Genomic DNA, 20,841 nt, shown 5'->3' with positions numbered 1-20,841 from the left:
GGAGGTTTCTTCCTGTTAAAAGGGAGTTTTTCCTTCCCACTGTTGCCAAAGTGCTTGCTCGTAGGGGGTCATCGTTGGTTTTTTCTCTGTACGTATTACTGTAAGGTCTGCCTTACTGTAATAGGTACAGCGCCTTGAGGCGACTGTTGTTGTGATTTGGTGCTGTATAAATAAAATTGAATTTAATTGAACTGAATATTGTTTAATAAGATTTTAAAAAGTCCAAAAGACATACAACCCTGGGTCTCACTGGCCTAAAGATAATCTGGGAAAACATCCCTGTTTTATTATTATTAAACATTTCCACATGTTTACATGTAATTTTCACCAGTGCAGCACAATGGTCTGTTTTAAAGACAACTATTTTGCTGACCCCTTGTCTTGGGTTAGGACAGCAGGGCATCCCCAGACCCCCACTAATGCAGGCTGGCTTAGAATCATATGATTATGTTTGTGGTGACACATTTATATCCTGTGTTTATGCTATTGTGGTGAGCAGCATCAGATTTAAGTTTCATATTTGCTGCATTTAGAAAAATTAGTCTTCCAACAGGTTTCAAATTCAAATTCAAATTCAAATTTTATTTGTCACGTACACAGTCATACACAGTACGATATGTAGTGAAATGCTTGGACAACTGCTCGTGACCTAAAGAAAACAAAAAAGGAAAGGTTAAATCAAGTTTAAATTTCTCTGAACACACACACAGAACTATGTGTGTTTTTTGGTCTGCCACAGATCACCTGTATTTCAAGCACCTCGCTTATGGAGACAACTTCAACATGCAGCTCCACCTGCCTTACTCCAGCGTCAACGTCGTCTTCAAGCCCAAATCAGACAGTCGGGGCCGAGCCATCGTGGATGAGGGGGTTGTGGTGACGCCGATGGACCCGCTGCTGGAGGGCAGGGTGAACGTGGAGGGTTCACATCTCACCTTGAAGAAGGTCCAAGTGTCTGACTCGGGTGTCTTCAATGTGACAGACCTGGCTGGGCATCTTGTGGCTGCTGTCTACATAGATGTAGCCCGTAAGTGAAAAAACACACTTAAATGAACAACATGCTCTGTATTGCTGTTGGCTAACAAGCATAATAAACTAATTAGCATAATTTTTGTATTGTAAAAATGCAAATAAAGACACAGAGAGGGCTGCTAGCATGTTTGCAAGCCAGTGTAATACAACATGAACTACATGAACAAAGGCTGGAAGCAAAGAGAGACAGAGCACCGGGCTTAACATCAAACTTTTATCGTATTCAAACTCACGCTGAGAAGTTGGAGCATCAGAATCAATACAGAGAGAGGAAAGTGCCTCTGACTGATAAATGATGGACAAATGATGCCTGAAATCATTTCCAGCTTTTTTGCAGCTAATGGGACCGTAGATTACAAAAGAACCTCGTGTTGTATTAAATAAGACTTGAAGCTAGCATTTCAAATCAAAAACTCATTAGGAAAGTGTTTGCTGAGTCATAGATGAACTGAGCTGTGAGATAATTTCCTCAGCCAGAGGAGTCGCCCCCTGCTGGAAATGAAAAAATCATTTTTTTCCTGCATTTTTTGCAGCTTAGCATTTCAGGTCCAGAGGCTACATACAGCTGTTATACATTCATTTCTGATTTTCCCTTTTTTAAAGAGCAGACACTGAAGCTGGTCTTTCTGTGTCACAGTGTAGTCATAAATATTAATAATTTAAGCAATAACATGCTGAAGGATGTACAACACTGCAGGCTGCTGACATTTATGTGCCTGCGTGCCCTCGATGTATTTCTATTTTTATATAAAGTGTAATACAAAGGGAGTCAGAAGAGCAGAAACCAATGAATAATAAATAAATTAGTGACATTTTACTGTAATACTTCCAGTTTAACATTTGTGAGTAATATTTGTAAATATAATAAATGCAAGTGGATAAGAGCACCTTAAATCCCCACATCTGATCCTTTACTTCCTCCTGAGGAGAAAACGCATGATATTTATCATGGCTCTGCAATTGTGTTTTTCTGTATTATAGTTCACGATGTTAAATGCCTCTTTATTTCTTATCAGTTTTATGCGGGCGATGTTGCCGGCACATGTGCACGGATGACTGACGTGTCAACAGCAGAAAATGATGAGATTTAAAGGAGGCAGAGATGAAAGCTGATATCTGTTCTTTCAGGGTTTTGAAGCATCATTCCTGTTGTCACAGAAGACTCATTATTTCTCGCCATGGTTGTTTTTTCCTTACCCGTCCTCGTCTGTCTCGCTCAGCTTATAAGCTGCCTCCCCTGACTCTGGCCATCCTCGCGCTGCTGGGCCTGGTTGCCCTCATGCTGCTGGCGTGCCTGCTGTCCTGCATCTATAAAGTACATAAGAGGAACGAGAAGAACAAGAAGTTGACGCTTATTGCTCAGCAGGCTGGCAAGAGTGACGGCGAGGCTTTCAGACAGGTAACCCCCATCTTTAGTTCTTTATTTCTCTTGGTGGTGTAAAAGAAAGTGAGCAGCAGGACAGTGGTGTCTGTGATGGGAGGGAGAGGCAGACGGTCCTGCTCCTGCTGTGGGAGTGAAGATGGTCAGCTGGTCAGCTTCCTCCCCTCCAGTGCTGCACCAGGCAAACATGTTCACACCCAAATTAAACAGATCACCGTTGCTGAGGATGACTCAGTGGAATTGAACTACAAAGGAACATTCCCAAAACTGATATCCAGGGATGCTGACACAGACAAAAGGACCCCGAATTTAAATAACATAGAAAAAACATGCACACCTTTTTTATAAACATAAATACACATACACACAAAAACTAGTTTTGATAAATTAAGACATACATAAAGACATCGGACCATGTATACACATGATTTTGGAGCAAGTAGCAAGTCAGGCCTGATACTGCAAAACTGTGATTTTTACTTCCATTTCTTGTTATCATACGATTCTTATTCTTATTCACTGATGAATTCTGGGTACTACACACAGCTGTAGCTTACATACTTACCGACCTCTGCCAGAGTCCTTTGCTCTGAACTGCACAGTTGCAGAAGTGAGACCAGCGAATCCACATCTCCTTTTCTCCACCTCTTCTTCTTCAAATGATTTTTTAATTGCTTCATTAATAGCTCGAGGTGCAAAGAGTGACTTTTATATGTTAATGATGAATTTATTGCTAAAGACCAGAACCAAAATGAGGCTTGTGCATGTGCATAACATTTCATGATGACTAAGAATGTAAAAGAGCACAGATGCCTTTATAAATATGCTTTTCTGCTGTGGGCATTCACACAGTTTTATTTGTGAGTCTGCACAGAGTTTTATGCCTCTGGGCTCTGGTATTTCTTTAGAGACTGCACTGTGCAGGATACTCATGATTAGTTTCATTTTAATAATTAAAAAAAAAAAGACAAATCCATAATAAATGTCTCTTAAATGGAGCAGAAATTGTTTAGAACCCACCAGGTAAAAAAAACTTGATTTTCAGTTGATTTGTTCATGATTTATAGTAATTTAGTGCCGTTAATCAGCCTTTAGAGAGTCTGTGTTGTTTTTAAAAAGTAGTTATAACACAAAGCCTTTTTGAGCTGTGGTTATTATTTTGTTTCTCATTCTTGAAATGTCAATTTTGAATAAAATATATTTTAATTATGCTGAGCCTGCAGAGACAAAAACAAACAGGTGACTGTTTTCCAATCAGCTCTTTAAAATCCTCGCTTTCTTTGATTCACCTGCTCATTACCGGCTGATCAACTGACGGATTGGATGATTTAGAAGAGCTGACAGTTAACCCCGGCTGCTCACCCGGCGTCCCCAGGAGGCGGTTTGTTAACCAAGTGAATTTATGGATTCCCATTAAAACCCCATTACACACCAAACAGATGACTCGCCTATAGAAAGCACCTAAACATCACGCTCAGAAATTGATCGCTGTGCCGAGGGGACGCCGGTTCGATATGAGCAACCAAACTGTTTTGAGGAAAATGTTCAGATCAATTTTATGAGCATTTAATAGAAAAGGCAGTGAATGCTTAAATCAGTCTGGCTGATAAATGAAGGAATAAGAATTCAGTCTTTTGATGTAATTAAAAATAGTTGGCAGGGATAATCGTTCAGCTTCAAACTAATTTAGGCAGAAAATAACAGTTTTTCACTGTTTTAACTAAAAGCTGACTGTGAGGTCATTAAAACTAGTAGAGCGTTAACACTTTGCTGCCCAGAATCCCCATTAAATGATCCTTTACACCGATTGGACCAATTAAAAACCTGCTGCAGGCAGATGGCTCACTCATTGTAAACAAACCAGCTACAGCCACAGAGACTGATGGCCCTGCAGATCCTATTAGAGGATACCAAATGTTTACAATAACAATATGTCACATTAATTACTTAATGGAAAGGCTAAATTCACAGTTGTGTCACGATGGATGGATAATTAATGTTTCGGATTTTGCATTTTGAGCTGGATTCTCATCAAAAATCTAAATGTTTTATGGCTTAATCTTAGCGCTGCTTCACATTTCAGTTACTTTTTTTATTTGTAGATTAGGTCACATGTCTTCAGCCCATGTATGCATTTACTGCACGATCCCCAATCCACAAATACATTTTAGCTTTACTAACCAATGACAATGTGACAAAAATAAAAATATGAGGTATCTTCCAGTCATCACAGAATCATAAATGCACGCACTGATTTTTATGCTCTCTGTGTTTTTTAAAATATTTAAGATGTTAGACTGAAAACTGTTATGGTGCGTTAATGTTGTTTATCTTGCTTCAGCTTCATGAGTGTTTAGTGAATTGAAAGTATGAGCGTGAATAGAGGCCTTCATGCTCTCAGCTGGATGTCTCTGATTTCTTGGCCCGGCTAACGCTGATGCATGTGCGTTGCGTTTTCTCCCTCTTACTTTAAGGAGCCTCACACGGAGCCTCTTCTTGGTGAGAGAATTGCGTTCTGGCCTCTTTTACTGCTGCTCTCCCTTCTTCGTTTTGGTGTCTGAACAGATGTGTTGCTTTTGTGGCAAATAAGTTCCTTGATCAACTGGCTTTTGTGTGACCCGACCATTGGTGACAGTTTCAAAAACGATGTGTTCAGTGTGTTTGAGATTGTATGAAGCCATTAAAGATATTGAGCACCGGCACACTCGATAAATCCTGGACACGAGAGAAACTGCTATCAATCCTAATGAACAAGCAGAGGTTGATCGAAGACCTAATTTGACAAAAAGTCGATAAATTACCGTAAGTGGATCTGGCTCTACGACTTGGAACAAACTGTTTCTGTGATCCTTGCAGACTTTCAGTAGTCATGTGACTGAGCTGCATCCTTTTTAATTCACTTTATAAGGTTATTATGTGGATGGAGTTTGATTGCTCTACATTAATGGGGTAAAGAATGCAATATTCCACAGTGGTCCTACAAAATTAGGCAGTTCCTCTGTTTTTACTTTCAAAAATTGAGATTTGAATTAAGAAAATCAGTTTAGATGTTATATCTTACTCAGGTTTCACAGCTCAGTCAACTTTAGGAATTGTCTTGCAGGATTTCAGTCACAGTTTTGAGCCAGGTTGGGGTGCAAACACCAGAAATGCCCATTTTAACAAGTCATTTAATCCATTATTAAGTCTCAAGTTTTTTAAAACAAGTAATAATCTCAGTTGATGAAGAGGAGGGCTGTTTCTGCTTGGCTCCATCTGAGTTTGGGAACAACAGAAACAGCTTTACTTGCTTTAACCAAAAAAACTTTGATTTTTTTTAAAGTTTCCCTCCACTCAGAAATTTTATTTTCACTAGTGGCTCTGCCTCCAGTGTTCAAAGTTTGTCTGGAAATATAACTTTAAGGTGTTCAAGCAGGAATGATGATGCTACACTAGAAGTTAGCTGTGGTTCAATAGATGACTTTCACTAGCATGATGTGGAAACTTGAGGTTTGATTTGCACATATATTGAAAATAACCCTTCAGTGGTGTATAGGAGACACCTTATAGGCCAAAAGTATTACAATTTTGAAGCGGAAGACATTTGCGTATTCATAAATTCAGGATTTCCCATTAAGACGGAGGGCGACTATGTCATTTTAGGCATTTCCAGGAGGCTAATTAACCTTTTTTTTAAGGGAAAAACTCGGACTCGAATCATTCTTTTAAACAGAGTCTGCACACATGTCTGGAGGGGATCTTTAAACTTCAGTATAGTGATTGAATGACCTGTTGAGATGGCTTTAACCTCCTCAATATTGGCGTAACTTCAGCTGGGAATTTCTAACTTTGAGAAAGTCACGCTGATATCACGTGTGGCGCTTTGGTTCCAGCATCAGTGAAATATTCCCGCTCCTTCCCTCCGCTTCTTCTCTCCCCCACTGCTGGTAAAACCTCAGAGCACTGCAGTTACTCATAAACAGTGTGGTTATGATAACTGCTCATACTGAAGCTTCACTGCTAGTGTAAAACCCAGCCAGCTAAGCGTGCACACGTTTCTCCTTCTTCGGTGGTGTTTTATAGTGTGGCGTGAATCACAAGGTAAATATGCAGTGTAATATTTGTGGGTGTACGTGCTGTTTGTGTGTTTTAGTCGCTATAAGAAAGGCAGTGTTGAAGAGTTGTGTGCATTGTATGTGTATTTTGTTTGCTTGTTGTTGTGTAGAGAATTTTACCTGTGCAGCCAAACAGCCCAGAAAGTGTGTGTGTGTGTCAGTTGTTTCCTTTTAATGTGTGCGTGTTTATCTGCATTCAGTGTTATGTGTTCATTTTTCTCGAGTGATGCAAAGTAATAAATTAAAATGTGACATGATGTGAGACACCCCCCATTTATTTGCTGCTTTTACATTTACTCCTTAATGACACCAGTCATGAAAAATTAGTCTATCACTTGATGCCCGGTCGTTATTCTTCCAGTTGCTTACCGTACATTATTCACAAGTAAGTTTTTTATTTTCACATTAAACTGTTGTTATAATTTGGCTTTGACTTTTGTTTTTCATTATAAAATATTAAATAATCCATAACACTTCTTACTAATAGAGCTCGGTCTTATACATACATTTTCTTAACTGCTCTGGTCTGTGGGTGGCTGGAGCTGATCCCAGCTGTCACAGAAGATTTCTTTTTAAACTTTATGGTAAATGGCCTGTATTTGTATAGCGCTTTACTAGTCCCTAAGGACCCCAAAGCGCTTTACACATCCACCCACTGGTGATGGCAAGCTACATTGTAGCCACAGCCGCGGCGAGGCTGCCAGACACTGGCGCCACCGGGCCCTCTGACCACCACTAGTAGGCAACGGGTGAAGTGTCTTGCCCAAGGACACAACGACCGAGACTGTCCAAGCCGGGGCTCGAACCGGCAACCTTCCGATTACAAGGCGAACTCCCAACTCTCGAACCACGATCGCTCGATATTTATATTTTTACGTAGTGAAAATGGAGGCTGTTCATAAAGGTAACCCAGTAGCTCTAACACATAAATCAAACCAAAAAGTGACAGAAAAGGTTAAATGAAAGAGTTCTTTCTATCCCCTCAACTCCTTCTGGAGACCCTGCCTTGGTGCTGTCTCCCGCCTCTCTCCTGATGCAGTTTTTTTCTTCCCTGTGCATCGGAAAAATCTCAACAATCATATTTGCCCTGGTTAAAAGTTCAATAAAAAATGGATTCCTGTATCAGGATGTGACAAGCTGTAAATTAGAAAGTGTTTTCAAAGAGACACAAAACTGCAATACAGTGAAAAAGTCTGTAATTTTCCAGGTCACAGGTAAATCAAGTTAAGCATGTGCTTGTGTGCTTATTGGGTAATCTATCAGGTTTGTAAAGTGATCTGATTTAAAGTCTTATTAAAAAACATTGTTTTATTGTGTAACATTCTGCTCATTTATTTATGTATAACAAGTTTAAAAATGGTTAAGTGCTGTGTTCTGGATCCTGTCGGGGGAATTCCTCCTTAGAAAGAAAGAAAGAAATCTTACAAGCGTGAATCAGGTCAAGACTTTTCCTTTATCACATATTTTACATGCACAGGAAACGTGATTGTAACAGGATTTCACACAAAAAACCACAGCTGTGATTCTCGGTCTTTTTACAGTCTTACTCCTCTTTATAAGTTCAGGCTATGCCTCGAAGCCAAGCTCCTAAAGGGATTAACACTCCCCTGGTGTTAAAAGATAAATAGCAGGCTGCTGGCCTGAACCCTCCATTTTCCAAGAAACAAATTATGTGGAACATTCAATTATGATTTATTATCTAACATCTAACAATCCTTCCAAGAAATGTTCTCATGTAAAACTGTTTCAAGTCTCAATTTAGGCTTAAAACAGTAAAGTTATGCATTACAAGAACATAGGTTTTCTAAAAATATGCTACATATTACAAAAACTCACTCTCTTTATGAAGCAATATGTAATTTCAACTAGAATATGTTGGACACTTTTTTCATCCAAATTTGGGAAACTCGTTCCCCTCCAATTCAAAAAACAAGAAATAGTTTCGACGCTGTTTACAGTTACAACTTAAAGCTTTACAGATTTAAGGCGCTATTGAGCAATATCACTTCTTAAAGTGTTAATTAAAAAAATCTGTCAGCTGCTTGGACAAAACACTTTGTGAGCCAGCCAGTAAAGCTCTGAAGTCGCTCACCAAAGACGGCTAAAAATACCGCGTCATGGATGCTTTTCAAAATAAAAAAGCATCCTTAATTTAGCCTTAATTAAGTTTCCATCAAAGGGTGATTCTTCTCACTCTGTTTATTTTAACTACATTTACACTACAGTCACTGTTACAGCTCACTACTGTTATATAAATATCAGCTGCTGTTGCTTCAGTCAAATCTAGTTTTAATCAGGACGTTAAAACTTTGAGTTGCTTTTGAGTTTGGATTTCTTTGCTTTCCTTGTGTTTGACGTTTTTGAGTTTTGTGATTGTGTTGTTGTGTTTGTGGTTTATGACTTGATGATGTTATCAGTATTTCCCTGCTCTTTCCTTTCCCTCAGTTTTGTCTGTGTCTTCAAGCCTTCTGGGTTTCCCTCTGCCTCGTTCATTCAAGTTTAGAATATTATTTCAAAGTTTTAGCGTTAGTTTTTTATTTTCTATTTATCTTCACTTGTATCTTATCTCTGATTAGTCCCCACTGCACTTATATAGTCGTGCCCTCCCTTCAGTCTTTATCTCAGCCCCTCCCCTGATGTGCTCTCCTGGCCGTCTCTGGGTTTCTGATTTGTCCGAGTACAGTCCTGCATTTATTTCCCTGCACCTTTTCTAACAAATATTTACCCAATAAAACACATTCTGACCTGTGATTATTTCAATTTTTCATGATTACTGATGATTGTGGGAGAAATGTCAAAGCAGCAGAGCCTTCCAGCCTTCACTGTATTTGTCTCTGTGCGGTTACTTTTTCTGAGTGTATGTTTGTGAGTCCTAACGTTTTGTTTGTGATCACCAGTGATGTACTGTACATTTGTGTTAATCTCTAATGTGTGTTAAAGCTGTGGTGTTGTGTGTGAGCTTGATGTGTGTTTGTGTGTTGACAGCCGAGGTTGAGATGACAGCAGGCGGCCTCGCTGTTATGGATTTTCTTGTAGCTGTTAGATCTCAGACGTGCGTGAGAGGATGTCAGCAACCTTTCGAGACTTAACCCAAGAGACCGACATGAAGCTCAGATCAATCACGCCTGACTCATCACCTCACCTGACCGCTTGTCTCATCCTTTGCATTTTATTACATCCATCTCACCGTCCTGCTCTCCTCTGTACATCTTCACTATCTGCTGATTATTTCTTCCACTTTAAGTCTCTTCTGTCACATTTACTGACGTTTATCTTACTCCTGCTTGCTGTCTGTCAAATACCATGTTTATCTTTCCAGCCCCCTCCTCCTCCTGTTTGGTCGCTTTTCTTATCTATTTGTACTACTTCTTTGCTTCCTTCGCTGGTAAAAAGACATCAGACATGGAACTTCTTGCATTTATTCAAAAAAAAGTAAAAAAAAAAAGTAAACGTTTGCATCCTTTTTATGTTTAGCAGATATTATAAAGGAATTTTTAAAAATTTTGTAAACTGGAGACAAGCAGTGTGCTCCTTCAATCATTTACCCTTCAAACACCACAGAACAAACAACAGTAAATTTCCATGCATGATAAAAAAGTTCTGCGAGTCCAACCATAACAGTAACTTTTAAAGCAATAAAATTTCTTTATACTCTTGAAGGTCATGTTCTCATACATTTCTAAACTGTTTCGATGAACCATGAATTCCTCGAGTCACACTGTGCCACGTCACGTCATTGCTGACACACAGCGCAATAAAAAGGTGGAAATGTTTAGTCCTCCATGTTTAGCCCGCCCATTGGCAGATTTGGCTTTTTGCAGCTTTGCATCCGTCTCCCAGATTTTATTAGAAGAGATACGGTGCACACTATAAAACCACAAGTTGAAGTGATCAGAACAGGTGTTCCTGTGGGAGCTGAAAAAATAAGCAAAAGAGTACCAGCTTTACCAGAAAGACTACCTTGAAGTGGATGCCAACCAAGTTTTAATCAAGTATGATTTTATTTAATTAATAAAGGATCTTGAAGTTAATCTTTTTTATCTGCACAGCCTCCTCAGCAGGATTCTCTCTCTAAGCACAAAGTCAGTCGTTTGCTTAATGCCGACTGTAATCCACACCGTTCCCTGTCTGTGTCCTTATCCCTCCACTGTGCTGAATAATGGACAGTTTATTTAAAATGCACAGAGCTTCTGAGATTTTTTACCGTCCCTCTCCTGTTTACGCCTTCACACTTTTCTTGTACACATCTCCACTCATCCCGATTTTTCTTGCTTTACCTCTCTTTTAGCACATCCATCTGGCTCTTTCTTGTCCTTTTTAAAACTTTCAGAGTGCACCTTGAGTCCATCTACTGTATCTTCAATCTGCCCCCATGCTGTCTTCCCTGCAGTTGAAGGGAATAGGCACTTGTGAAATATTGTAACTCCCCCCCTGGGCTCTGTTTCCTCTCAACCTCCATCCCTGACATGAAGACAAAGAAGTGCTCTCTGTCATGTCACACAAGGATCCTTTTTAATATCTCTGTTTAGGAGCTTTCTGTGCAGTTAAATGTAGCCTGTGTATGTGTGTCATTGTCCTGTAGTAACGTAAAACATGTATGATGACAAGCGATGTGTAAACAGCTGCTGTTGACGGTCGATTTTTACATGCATCCTGCATGTTTGTATGTGTCTTTCTGTGTGTGTGTCTGCAGGTGGTTCGTGAGGCTTACAGCAGGTTCACCGAGGAATCGCTGACACAGTCGATGTGTGATAAACCCATGGAGAGTACAGAGGTCACCATCAAGGTCAGTGGTGGAAACAAAAAGCCATTAAAACGCAAAAACATGTTAAAATGATAAATAAAACATAGCAGAAATTAAAAGATCACAGCTTCAAACTTGGTCTTTTAGCTGCAAATTCATAGATATTTTAATAACCATGCATCAACATAGTAACACATAATCTGAAAGACAGATGAGCCTAGAAAGATGATTCACATCTTGGCTTTCAATGGGCAAGTTTGTTGCACAGCTGAGCTTTATTCACTCTCATGGTTCTTACGTGCTTGCTCATAAAACTGTACAATTCCCACGACCAGCTGGAGAACTTTGTGGCGTGTTAACTTTTTAACTTTCGTATTCAAAGTTTGAGGTATATTAGATTTTATAGACCAACACTATAAAATATATATATATGAGACATTTAACATGATGGCCTGTGGATGTGAAGCAAGCAGTCAGCCATCTGTGCAGTGCACAAGTGTAAGGATTAGCTGCTAAGGAATTGCTCTGCATTCCTGGGTATAGCCTGCAGCTGTGCAGTGGTCATTGGTTGTGGCTGCCAGTGATGATTACATCGACCCTGAGTATCTCGGGCCTTTTCTGCTCTGACAGTGTTTCCAGATTTTCCTGGGATGCAGCTGTATGGCTGGCAGAGAGGTACAGGTTGGAGCAGCTGATCTTTGTCTCATCACATTTTCACCAAGTTCAGACGTGGTGCTCTCAGGGTCATGTAAGGCTGCAGCAACAGTTCAGACCTGCACGCCGGCATCTGGCATGCAAATAAACTGGCCTGGAGCAGCTTTGTCATTTGCAGCATGATGACACTGATCACAGTGTTGTGCACACACTGATTATTTGTATTTTTGAGACCAGTGGCATAGTAATGTAGTAAACTGAACCTTTTCTAAGGAGTTGAAGTGAGCGTGTTTGTACTCGGTAAATAAATTACGGCCCTGCCATTGACTAAAATCAACAGGAACCAACAACTACTCAAGTTTGTGTTATGTAAGGGTTTAAAATTATATGCTGAGAAATGGATTAAAACAAAGACGGAGAACATATTCAAATATTCATGATATAAAACTCATGTTGCTTTTTTGACTAGTGTAAACCTAAAACTAGATGCATTTTTGTTCAGCTAATAAAGGATAATAAGAATACTGGTGTGTAGCCAGATGAATAAGCATTTTTGTGCCATCAGTGAATGTCTGAACAATTCAGCTTTGGCTCCAGCTTCTTATCTTTGTGCGATGTTGTTTGGTCCTGGCGTGAAAATCAGGCTAATAGGTCAACAGAAGAAGAGTTTCACCATCAGCTTGTATAGGTTACATAATTGTTAGTGATAAGAGCTGTAGATACAAGAACGATTAGAGCAATATCGTCTGAGACTGAAGTCTTGATGTTGATTATGAGAACAATCTGAAGCTTAATAATGTCCAACACCTGGTGTACTTTTGGAAAAGTTTGCGCTCAAAGTAATATATTAATTAAAAAAAGATTAAAAAAGATTTAAAGACAGAAACATCATTGCCCATCTTTGTGTTTGAGATTGCTCAGAAACTACCTGCTATAAAATGTCACCTCAGTGCCAAGAGTAATTAAAATGCAATCGACCTTACACGCTGCACTCGGCAGTGGAACAAATTAGACTCAAGTTTATAACTGCAATAAAGGAGTAAAGAAAGTGAAGTGGTCAAGGTTCAGGGAGTCCTTTAAAACGGTTGATTCAAGCTCCCGCAGGACTTCTTGCTCTCCAACGTGGAATATCACAATAAAACTACAGTTCTTTTCTAAATTTGTTGTTTCAAAAATCAACGCAGCAGCATCCGGATAAAATTTAAATTAAATTTAGTCTATTGTTACAAACATGTCTTACAGTTGATGTTAAATTGAGTTTTGTTGTCTTACATCAACATGCATGTGACAACAGAGAGCTTTGAATCTCAGGAACAACAACAATGAAAATGTGATTTCTAGCCCACATCTTACAGGCCAAACATTTAGTATAACTGTGGTTTGATCTATTCGGGTGTTTTCTTTATCATTTTGCTGCACCTCTTTGTTTGTGTCCATGTAACATAAGAGTAGGGATGGCTGCAGGAGATGGTGAGGTAAGTCTATAAACACGGTTGGAGAAATGTACATAAATTATTCACTTTTTTCCTCTGACCTAAATTTTAACCACTTGTTTTTCTTCCGTTCTTCGATCCTATATCACCTCCTTCCTTCGTCTCCTACGCCCTGTTGGGGGTATCTGTTTTGTACTCGCTTCGACTCCTGCTTCTTTTGTCTTTTCATCTCAGCCCTCTGTCCCTGTATAATATTTTCCTCTTTACCCTTCTACCTGGCTTTCTTTTGCTTTATCGCCTCTCTACTTTCTAGTTGTTGTTTTTTTAAACTTTTCTTTGTCTTACTTTCATCTTTTGTTGGGTCCTACTTTCTCCTCTTTTACTCTTCTTCGCCTCCTTTATCTTTCCTTTCATCTTACTTTGCATCCTAACTCTTCTGAATTGTATATTTAGCTTGCCTTTCATCTCCTTCTGCCTCTTTTTATGCAGGGCCTCGAGGTGTCCAAACCAGGCCGCTACCACACTCTCAACTCAGATAACTTTTTGGAGATGAGCGACTCCGGAGTCGAGTTCACCAGCTCTGGCCTCCCACTGGACAGCGACACAGATGCTGCGATGACCTACGCTTCCCACAAGCCCCTGCTGAATGCCGCTTCCCCTCCAGCCATCTCTGAAGGATTGCACTCCGAGGGCTTGGAGGCCACTGTGGTCCCTGATGGCGACCTCAGCGCTAGCCAAACCCCTGACTCTGCCTTGAGCCCCATCTCTAATCCTCACTCGCTCGCAGCTGCGACCCCTGATGGAAGCCTCCGTGGTGCTGCATCGCCGGGAACCGCCTCCAGAGGCACTGCTGAGTCAGATACGGCCAAGTCGGAGGGAGGGGCTGAGAGTGGAGAAGGTGAGCAGAAGGAGGAAACGGCCCAGAGCACCTGAGAGGGAGTACCAGGGTGTATTTTTTTTAAGCTCACCTCTCCCAACATATCCACAGTCGTCTGGCAGGAACTTATCATATCTCACACCATCAAGTCCTTCGTCACTGCATTTGAAGCAACATCACAGACAAACGTTAAAGCTTGGATCCGGATGTCTAGCCTAGCCTAGAAGAAAATAACTAAAGCAGCAGATGCTCAAAACGCACAATGCAAAATTTAAAGCTCTGAAAAATGAAAGGTAAAAATAGAACCCCCCGAGCTGTATCAAAAGCAGCTCCGTGCATCTGGAAAATGCATGCATTTAAATTAAACATTAGAGTAGCTATCATAGTTCAGATCTACAGGACATTGCTGACATTAGAGTAGACTGCATGCCTGCTAAAGAAGCATAGGCTCACAAAAGAAGCTGTGATGACACGAAAAGGGTAAAAAACATTCATCACTTTTAGGGAAACGGCTGAAGGGGATCAAATGATTTTGATTCCTGTGAAAACAAAAAAAGGCGACAGCAGTGTGACAGTTTGACAGGTAGAGCCAGCGCGCATCAAGGAATCAGACAATTTTTCTAGGACCAAGCCTACTAACGACAATAACAGCAGAGAGCGTCTCCCTTTCCAATGGCGAATCTCAATGCGTTGCCTCTGACAGCACTTTTGTCTGCTCTCACTGCATCAGACAAACACAGTGATGATTGCATTTCAGCCCACCCACACGCAGCCTCTCTATTATTAACAGTACAAGCATGTCGGAGAGCGCCTCCACATCTCTGACAAAAGTGCTTGTTTCAGCAGTCATTTACCCGGAGAAAAATCTACTCGAGGTATTATTTCTCAAAAACCTGCAAAGTGAAACGAGCTAGATTAGATTGAGTACCCTACTACTAGATGGCTGTTTCCCTTTCTCTCATATCCAGCGTGTCAAATCTGCCAAATTCAGGGCATCATCTGGAGAAAACTGCCTAAACGTCCACTTCATCTCACTCGCACTAATGATAAAAGCTAAAAAAAGAGGGGAAAAAACACCCAAAAGAGCAACAACTAACTGCAGAAACTGTCCTCATCTGTTTTACCCACCCAAGGGAGTTGTCACAAGCCCTGTCAGAGGAAAATAAAATCCAGAGACTAGCGTTCAACACGTCTGGGGCTTTTGGAACGGCTCCTGAGAACGTAATTGGATTCTCGGTCTCTTTGCAGACGGACCAATTCACGGACACCGTCGAGTGAGGAGCGGTGATAAAAGAGACGACAGAGATGGAACAGTGTTCTATTCGGCGAACAGATAAATGACTTGCATGATTTAAAGCCCCCTATTTTCATCTCAGCCCCAATCCATCTCACGGTGCTCCAATTATTGTAGCCCGGTTGTTTGCCAAAATGAAGTGAGTGGAAAGGCACAGTTTGGATCAGTCTGCGATAACGATGCAGCCCGCAGCCTCAACAGAAGGAGACTGAATAAGTCGTGAGAAGTGTAAATGTGTGTGTGTGTGGAGGGGGTGGTTCGTGTAAACCGAAACAACATTATTAGACACTCAGTGCTTCGTATGGAGGCATGACTCAATTCAACCCATTAAAAACAGGAAATTAAAAAGAGGAGAAGATACAAATCACAAATTAAGAGTTAAACTTGTTGCTTGTGCTTTATGAATCCCAACTTAGCACATAATTCACTATATGATAGTCCAGTGTTGTTGACTTAGCTGTTACAATGTTACAATGTTACAAAGGCTCAAAATCTGTTCAATCACTGAAGTAAGAGCAATATTTAAGTTTAAGTGCTGCACGGCCACCTTTCATCCATTCAAGGGCATTCGAATTGTGAAATCGTGCTGCAGATTTGAGCTTAAAAAGTGTGATTTTAAAAAGAGGCCACAGAATGGGCTGGAGATGTAGTCAAATCTCTTTTAAATTACATCCTTGAATAAAATCAGCTTTTTCTTCTTCTTTTGAAGGGGCTTCTTTTCACATGAGGAGGTTTGGTAAATTAGCGGTCACTTAAGAGCAATGAAAACATTTTGTGGGAGAACACACACAGACGCTACAGGTGAGAAATGGAATAAGTGACGGCAGATAAAACGTTTTTTAAAAGAAGCATGAACAGAGTCAATTAGATTAAGCTCTCTCCATCCTAACAACTGCTTCTGACTAATTGGTTCCCCTTCCTCGCTGTGAAAGGAGCTCGTGGGCTAATCCAGGTCACTGGAAGCTGATTTACACCGCAGTACGAGAGCGAGGCGTCTCACGGCGCTGACGAAACGGCGTCCAGGCATGTCCTGTCCTCCGCAGGGCCTGACAGTCCGTGATACCACCAGGGTTGTGTCACGGAAACATCAGGCACACGCTCCACCCTCTGAATCACACCCGAACCACGCTTATCTTCATCATCGAGTCCACATTTCGATATCACTATTATGGCTGCCATTGACAGCTGTTAGCAGTAAGGCTACCTCATGCTGTAACCGAATCAATGTCAACTGGAAAAGAGAGATTTACGATCCAAACCTCCCAGGGTGACTAATAGCGGTCAGACAGGTGCAGATAATCGATGCCTGGCAAAGAAAAGCACAAAATTTAACAAGTAATCCCTTTTTAAATTTTAAAAAGGGTCCATACTGTATTTAAAAAGGGTAAAAGATAAGAAGCAGCTATTGTAAATACAGTAAGGTGATTAGCAAACACATAGACTTTTTATTAGCTCGTTCCCTTCTTATTCAGGAAAACTTAGTTTGAGTTGCGTATTTCAGTGTCATGTGTTTACAATGACTTGTGTACCCTACATTAATGTGACTGAATGATTTTATATGGCTGTTTTCTATGGATGTGCTTTTGCTCATGTGTAAACTGAGGGGCTTCCAAAACTCTTGTTAGGTGAGCAAATTGATGGTCAGTGGAGTTTCAATTAATTCTAAAGCAATATTAGTATTATAGCACTTACACATTACTATCACCCACAGGAAAGAGGAATCAGGCGTAGCGCATCCTAACATGATCATGTTCACTTAGTTATCCTTTTTTCACAGTTGTAAATATACAGATATGTGATCTGCATGTGTATAGTGTGAAAATACTAACATATTTCTTACTGCAAGGCTTATGCAAGATTTTATACTATTAAAAAGCTGCATTTATCCTTTAACCACACATCGACAGTAAGCAGAAAACTATGCCTTTAGCTGGGAAGACTCGTAGCTCATGCCATGTTTGTGTTTTTGGGCCACGGTCGTGATCTGTGAAGTCCTTTCATCAAAGCTGATGTCAGCAGAGACTCTGCCGCCTCTGGGGTGCAAAGCATCAAGAGTGCTGTTGATTTAACCTCACACTGCCTCCGAGACCGGGGCAGGAATGTCGGATTCACATAAAGTTCCAGAAATCCAAACAAATGCAGGCCAGTAGGATATAGTTACAGGATAATAAATTGATGATATGTAAAGAAACGCATCTGTTTCTCATAAATACGCGCACGCTTCTTTGGTTTCTTGCCCAAATCTGTAACTCCAGGAAGTCCCGGGTGATTCTGGTCGTGCCTGAAATCATTCACTCATTCGTTATAAGCTGATGCCTGTAAAGGAAGTTCTGTGTAGACAGCTGTCTGTGATCAAACCTTCAAATATCAGTCAGGTGACTCTCTGCTGCTGTCACAGAGTTAAAACATAACAGCATCAGCCCTAATAAACTGGCAGTATTTTGGGTATTAAGGCTGATTTTCTCAGTGTCATAAACAGAACATTTCACCTTCAGCACAGTGTGCGATGGTATCTTTTGTAGTAGTTGTACTTACACTATTTAGTAGAGCATTGTGGTATATTTTAAGTGCACGATAGGGAAAAAGGATACCAGACACTTAGACGTAGCATATATATTCACTATATATACACAATTCACTATATTCATATATATGGAGAGAGAGAGACATAAAATTGTGAATGATTTCTGATGCATCGTTTGCTTGCATGTTTTATATAATTGTAAACTAGCAGCAGAGTTGGGATTTTTTTCTAAGTTACAGAGTGTCTGAAGGTTTGTGATAAGGTAACATGAAGTGCATCCTGTACCAAGGCCAGGGCTTATCAACTTTAAAGCATCAGATACGCGTTCCTCTTGTGATCATGCTGCACGTAACCACCAAGATTCAGATAATTCAGCCTGTTAATTTACAGGCTAACCTTCCTTAGAGACAGCTTAAGCCATTTATCTGGCATCTGCAAAGCTAGCAGCTAGATGGAAACGATGCATCTTAACTAGGATGCTGTTCTTGTCGTGCTGCCAGACATGTTGCAGTTTTACTGTGGCACAAGAAACATAATTAGCATATTATTCAAAATGTTGCTGTATGCTAAGTCGAATTTTTAAAAAAAAACTCCATTTAACCACAGCGGGGTATATCTGCTGCACAGGCTGCCAAGATATTCAGCAGATATATGGAGTCCTTTGTGGAGCCCCAGATACTGCTCAAGACAAATATCTGCCTGCTATGCTTACTGTTTGGTCTGAGCTGTTATGAAGTTATCACATCAGAATATCTGAGATGCATTCGTCAGGAAGATTTAACATTTACGTGCAGATATTTCAGATCCTGGTTGACGTTTTATTTTGTGTACTTCAATTTTGAGAGCAGCATACTTTCTCAAATGCGTTTTACTTCATAAAGATGAAAGGTTTCAGATCGAACATGCATCGTAAAGCCTCTTTTGGAGGGCACTTTGTGCTTGGCAGGGTGAAAGGACACCGCCCTCCTTTGGATCGCAGCCTGTGCCTGCTGGAATAATAAAACTTTAGGTTCAGGCAATCACGGCTGACATAGGCTTTATGAAAGGATTTCACTTGCTGTCATTCATCCTCAGTCTGATGTTTTCTCTTTCATTACACATCTGAGCTGCTATTCACAAAGCCTCTCAGAACAGAAGTGTTGATCCGTGTGTGGGTAGGGGGGAGATTTAATAAAATGTTCTTTCAGTTCTGGTAGATTCGCTCTCCTGTTAATCTACTATTCTCTGTAAATCCAAAGAATATAATAAAAAAAAATCACGAAATGATGTCTGCAGTGTGGCAGTGCGCTAATACCTCTGATCATAACAGAAATACGCTCTCGCACGAAATATCCACACTACTGTTCACTGCAGCTTCTGACTCTCACATCAATTAAATTTAATTCACTCCAGTTCAAATCAGTGGCTTTTGTGATTGAATTTAGTCTCATCTCTGATTCATGACGGATAATTGGAGAAACTAATTGGAAAGCACTTATCACTCCGTCACTCTGAGTGCAATATTTTACCACGCTAATGTTGCCGGTAATCTTTTGGACAAACTGATCCCGGTTCGGCAGCACTTTGGCTCTGAGCAGCATTGCGAATTATTCAGAAATGCGGTGTACCATTTTCTGCTTGAAATCTGTTTTGTAGTCAAACTTCTGACCTATCGCGAGCCTCCCAGCACCTGCGGATGTTTTTCATGTAAGAAAAGGTTAATAAATGTACGTATGAAAAAAAAAATCATATAATAAATGTCTTTACTTTGAAATAAATGTACTTGTTCTCAGAGGAGAGAAGTGGATATGCTTAAAAACTCACCTCCTTTGAATGAATGACTTTCATTGTCTGGGCTTTTTATAGCATCACATTGAGCACCAAAAAACTAGTCTATCTGTGCTTAGTATTTCTCCTTACTCTGATATTATAGCCTATACCTGCTGTCCGAGTATACCTAAGAGTTAGTGTAACTGCAGCATGCCGACCAGTAGATTGCTTGTGGGACAGCAGACGTGACCTAATATTGATAATAATAATGTGAACAGCACTTTTCTGTACAGCCGGCCACCAGAGTTCACTGTGAACTCGTGGCTGTTGTTTCCCATGATCCTCCTTAACCTTACAAAACAAAGTCACCTTTCACTGCAGGGATTCAGCTGCGAGTGTGAGTTGAGGATGAATATCAGTGCTTTTTCACATGTACTTTTCTGCCATATGTTCATAAAATTGATTTTCCTTCAGAAGTGGATGTTTGTTGCATTTATTAACACCCAGTATGAAATAAATGATAAACGTGTGAAATATTGAAGAATTTTGCCTTTCTTTGATTTTGTCTTTGAAATGTGTTTTTATCATATTTAACTTTTTCATTTTTGACAAAAATAAAATGGCATGCATTAAAATGAGATTGCCTTTGATCTGGTGTTCTCCTTTAACATACAGCTGAATGTGCATAGACTGAAATTCTTAATTGTCAAGTTGATGTCTATTTCAAATCTGAAATGCATGATCTGACTCTAAGTGGCATTAAAATTTGTATTACAGATGTTTAGTTTATGTGACTGGATATTACACTGACACTGGGTGCACCTTGCATCATGCCCGGTCTGTTTATTAAGTCTACCTGTGCGTTCATCTCCTTGGCTTAAAAGGATCAGGTAGTCGGGGTGGTTCTTGAAGCTTAACTGGATCCTCCTTGTTGTTTTAGCCCATCAGAAGTATTGTCATTGTCGATATTACCTTAGCTTTTTCTGCAAAAACACATCTCTAATGTTGTATCTAGGACTGTGTTTGAAGTTTTTTTTTAGCGTGCTGGGATCGTTTCAC

At 40.2% G+C, this 20,841-nt stretch overlaps 1 protein-coding gene across 2 annotated transcripts in view; it reads left to right on the top strand.

Annotated features, from left to right (window-relative positions):
* Positions 1–20,560, top strand: part of LOC102314625 — a 31,645-nt gene extending 11,085 nt beyond the window's left edge. Inside the window, exons 7-11 of one of the 2 annotated variants that reach the window (XR_006055364.1) lie at positions 740–1,027; positions 2,253–2,431; positions 4,888–4,912; positions 11,201–11,293; positions 13,828–13,869. Coding sequence is in view for 1 of the 2 variants with exons in the window: in XM_005941207.2 (XP_005941269.1) it covers positions 740–1,027; positions 2,253–2,431; positions 11,201–11,293; positions 13,828–14,271 (1,004 nt within the window). In the remaining variant the exon portion in view is untranslated. Of the gene's footprint in view, positions 1–739; positions 1,028–2,252; positions 2,432–4,887; positions 4,913–11,200; positions 11,294–13,827 lie in introns of both variants that reach the window. The other variant, XM_005941207.2, reaches the window with a different exon arrangement.
* Positions 20,561–20,841: the final 281 nt, after the last annotated feature.

The sequence above is a fragment of the Haplochromis burtoni genome, unplaced genomic scaffold, assembly GCF_018398535.1.
Source record: "Haplochromis burtoni strain Fernald_Lab_line unplaced genomic scaffold, NCSU_Asbu1 Contig_305, whole genome shotgun sequence".
Taxonomy (NCBI): Eukaryota; Metazoa; Chordata; class Actinopteri; order Cichliformes; family Cichlidae; genus Haplochromis; species Haplochromis burtoni.
Note: the sequence above shows the minus strand (reverse complement) of the source record. Positions and strands in the feature narration are given on the sequence as shown.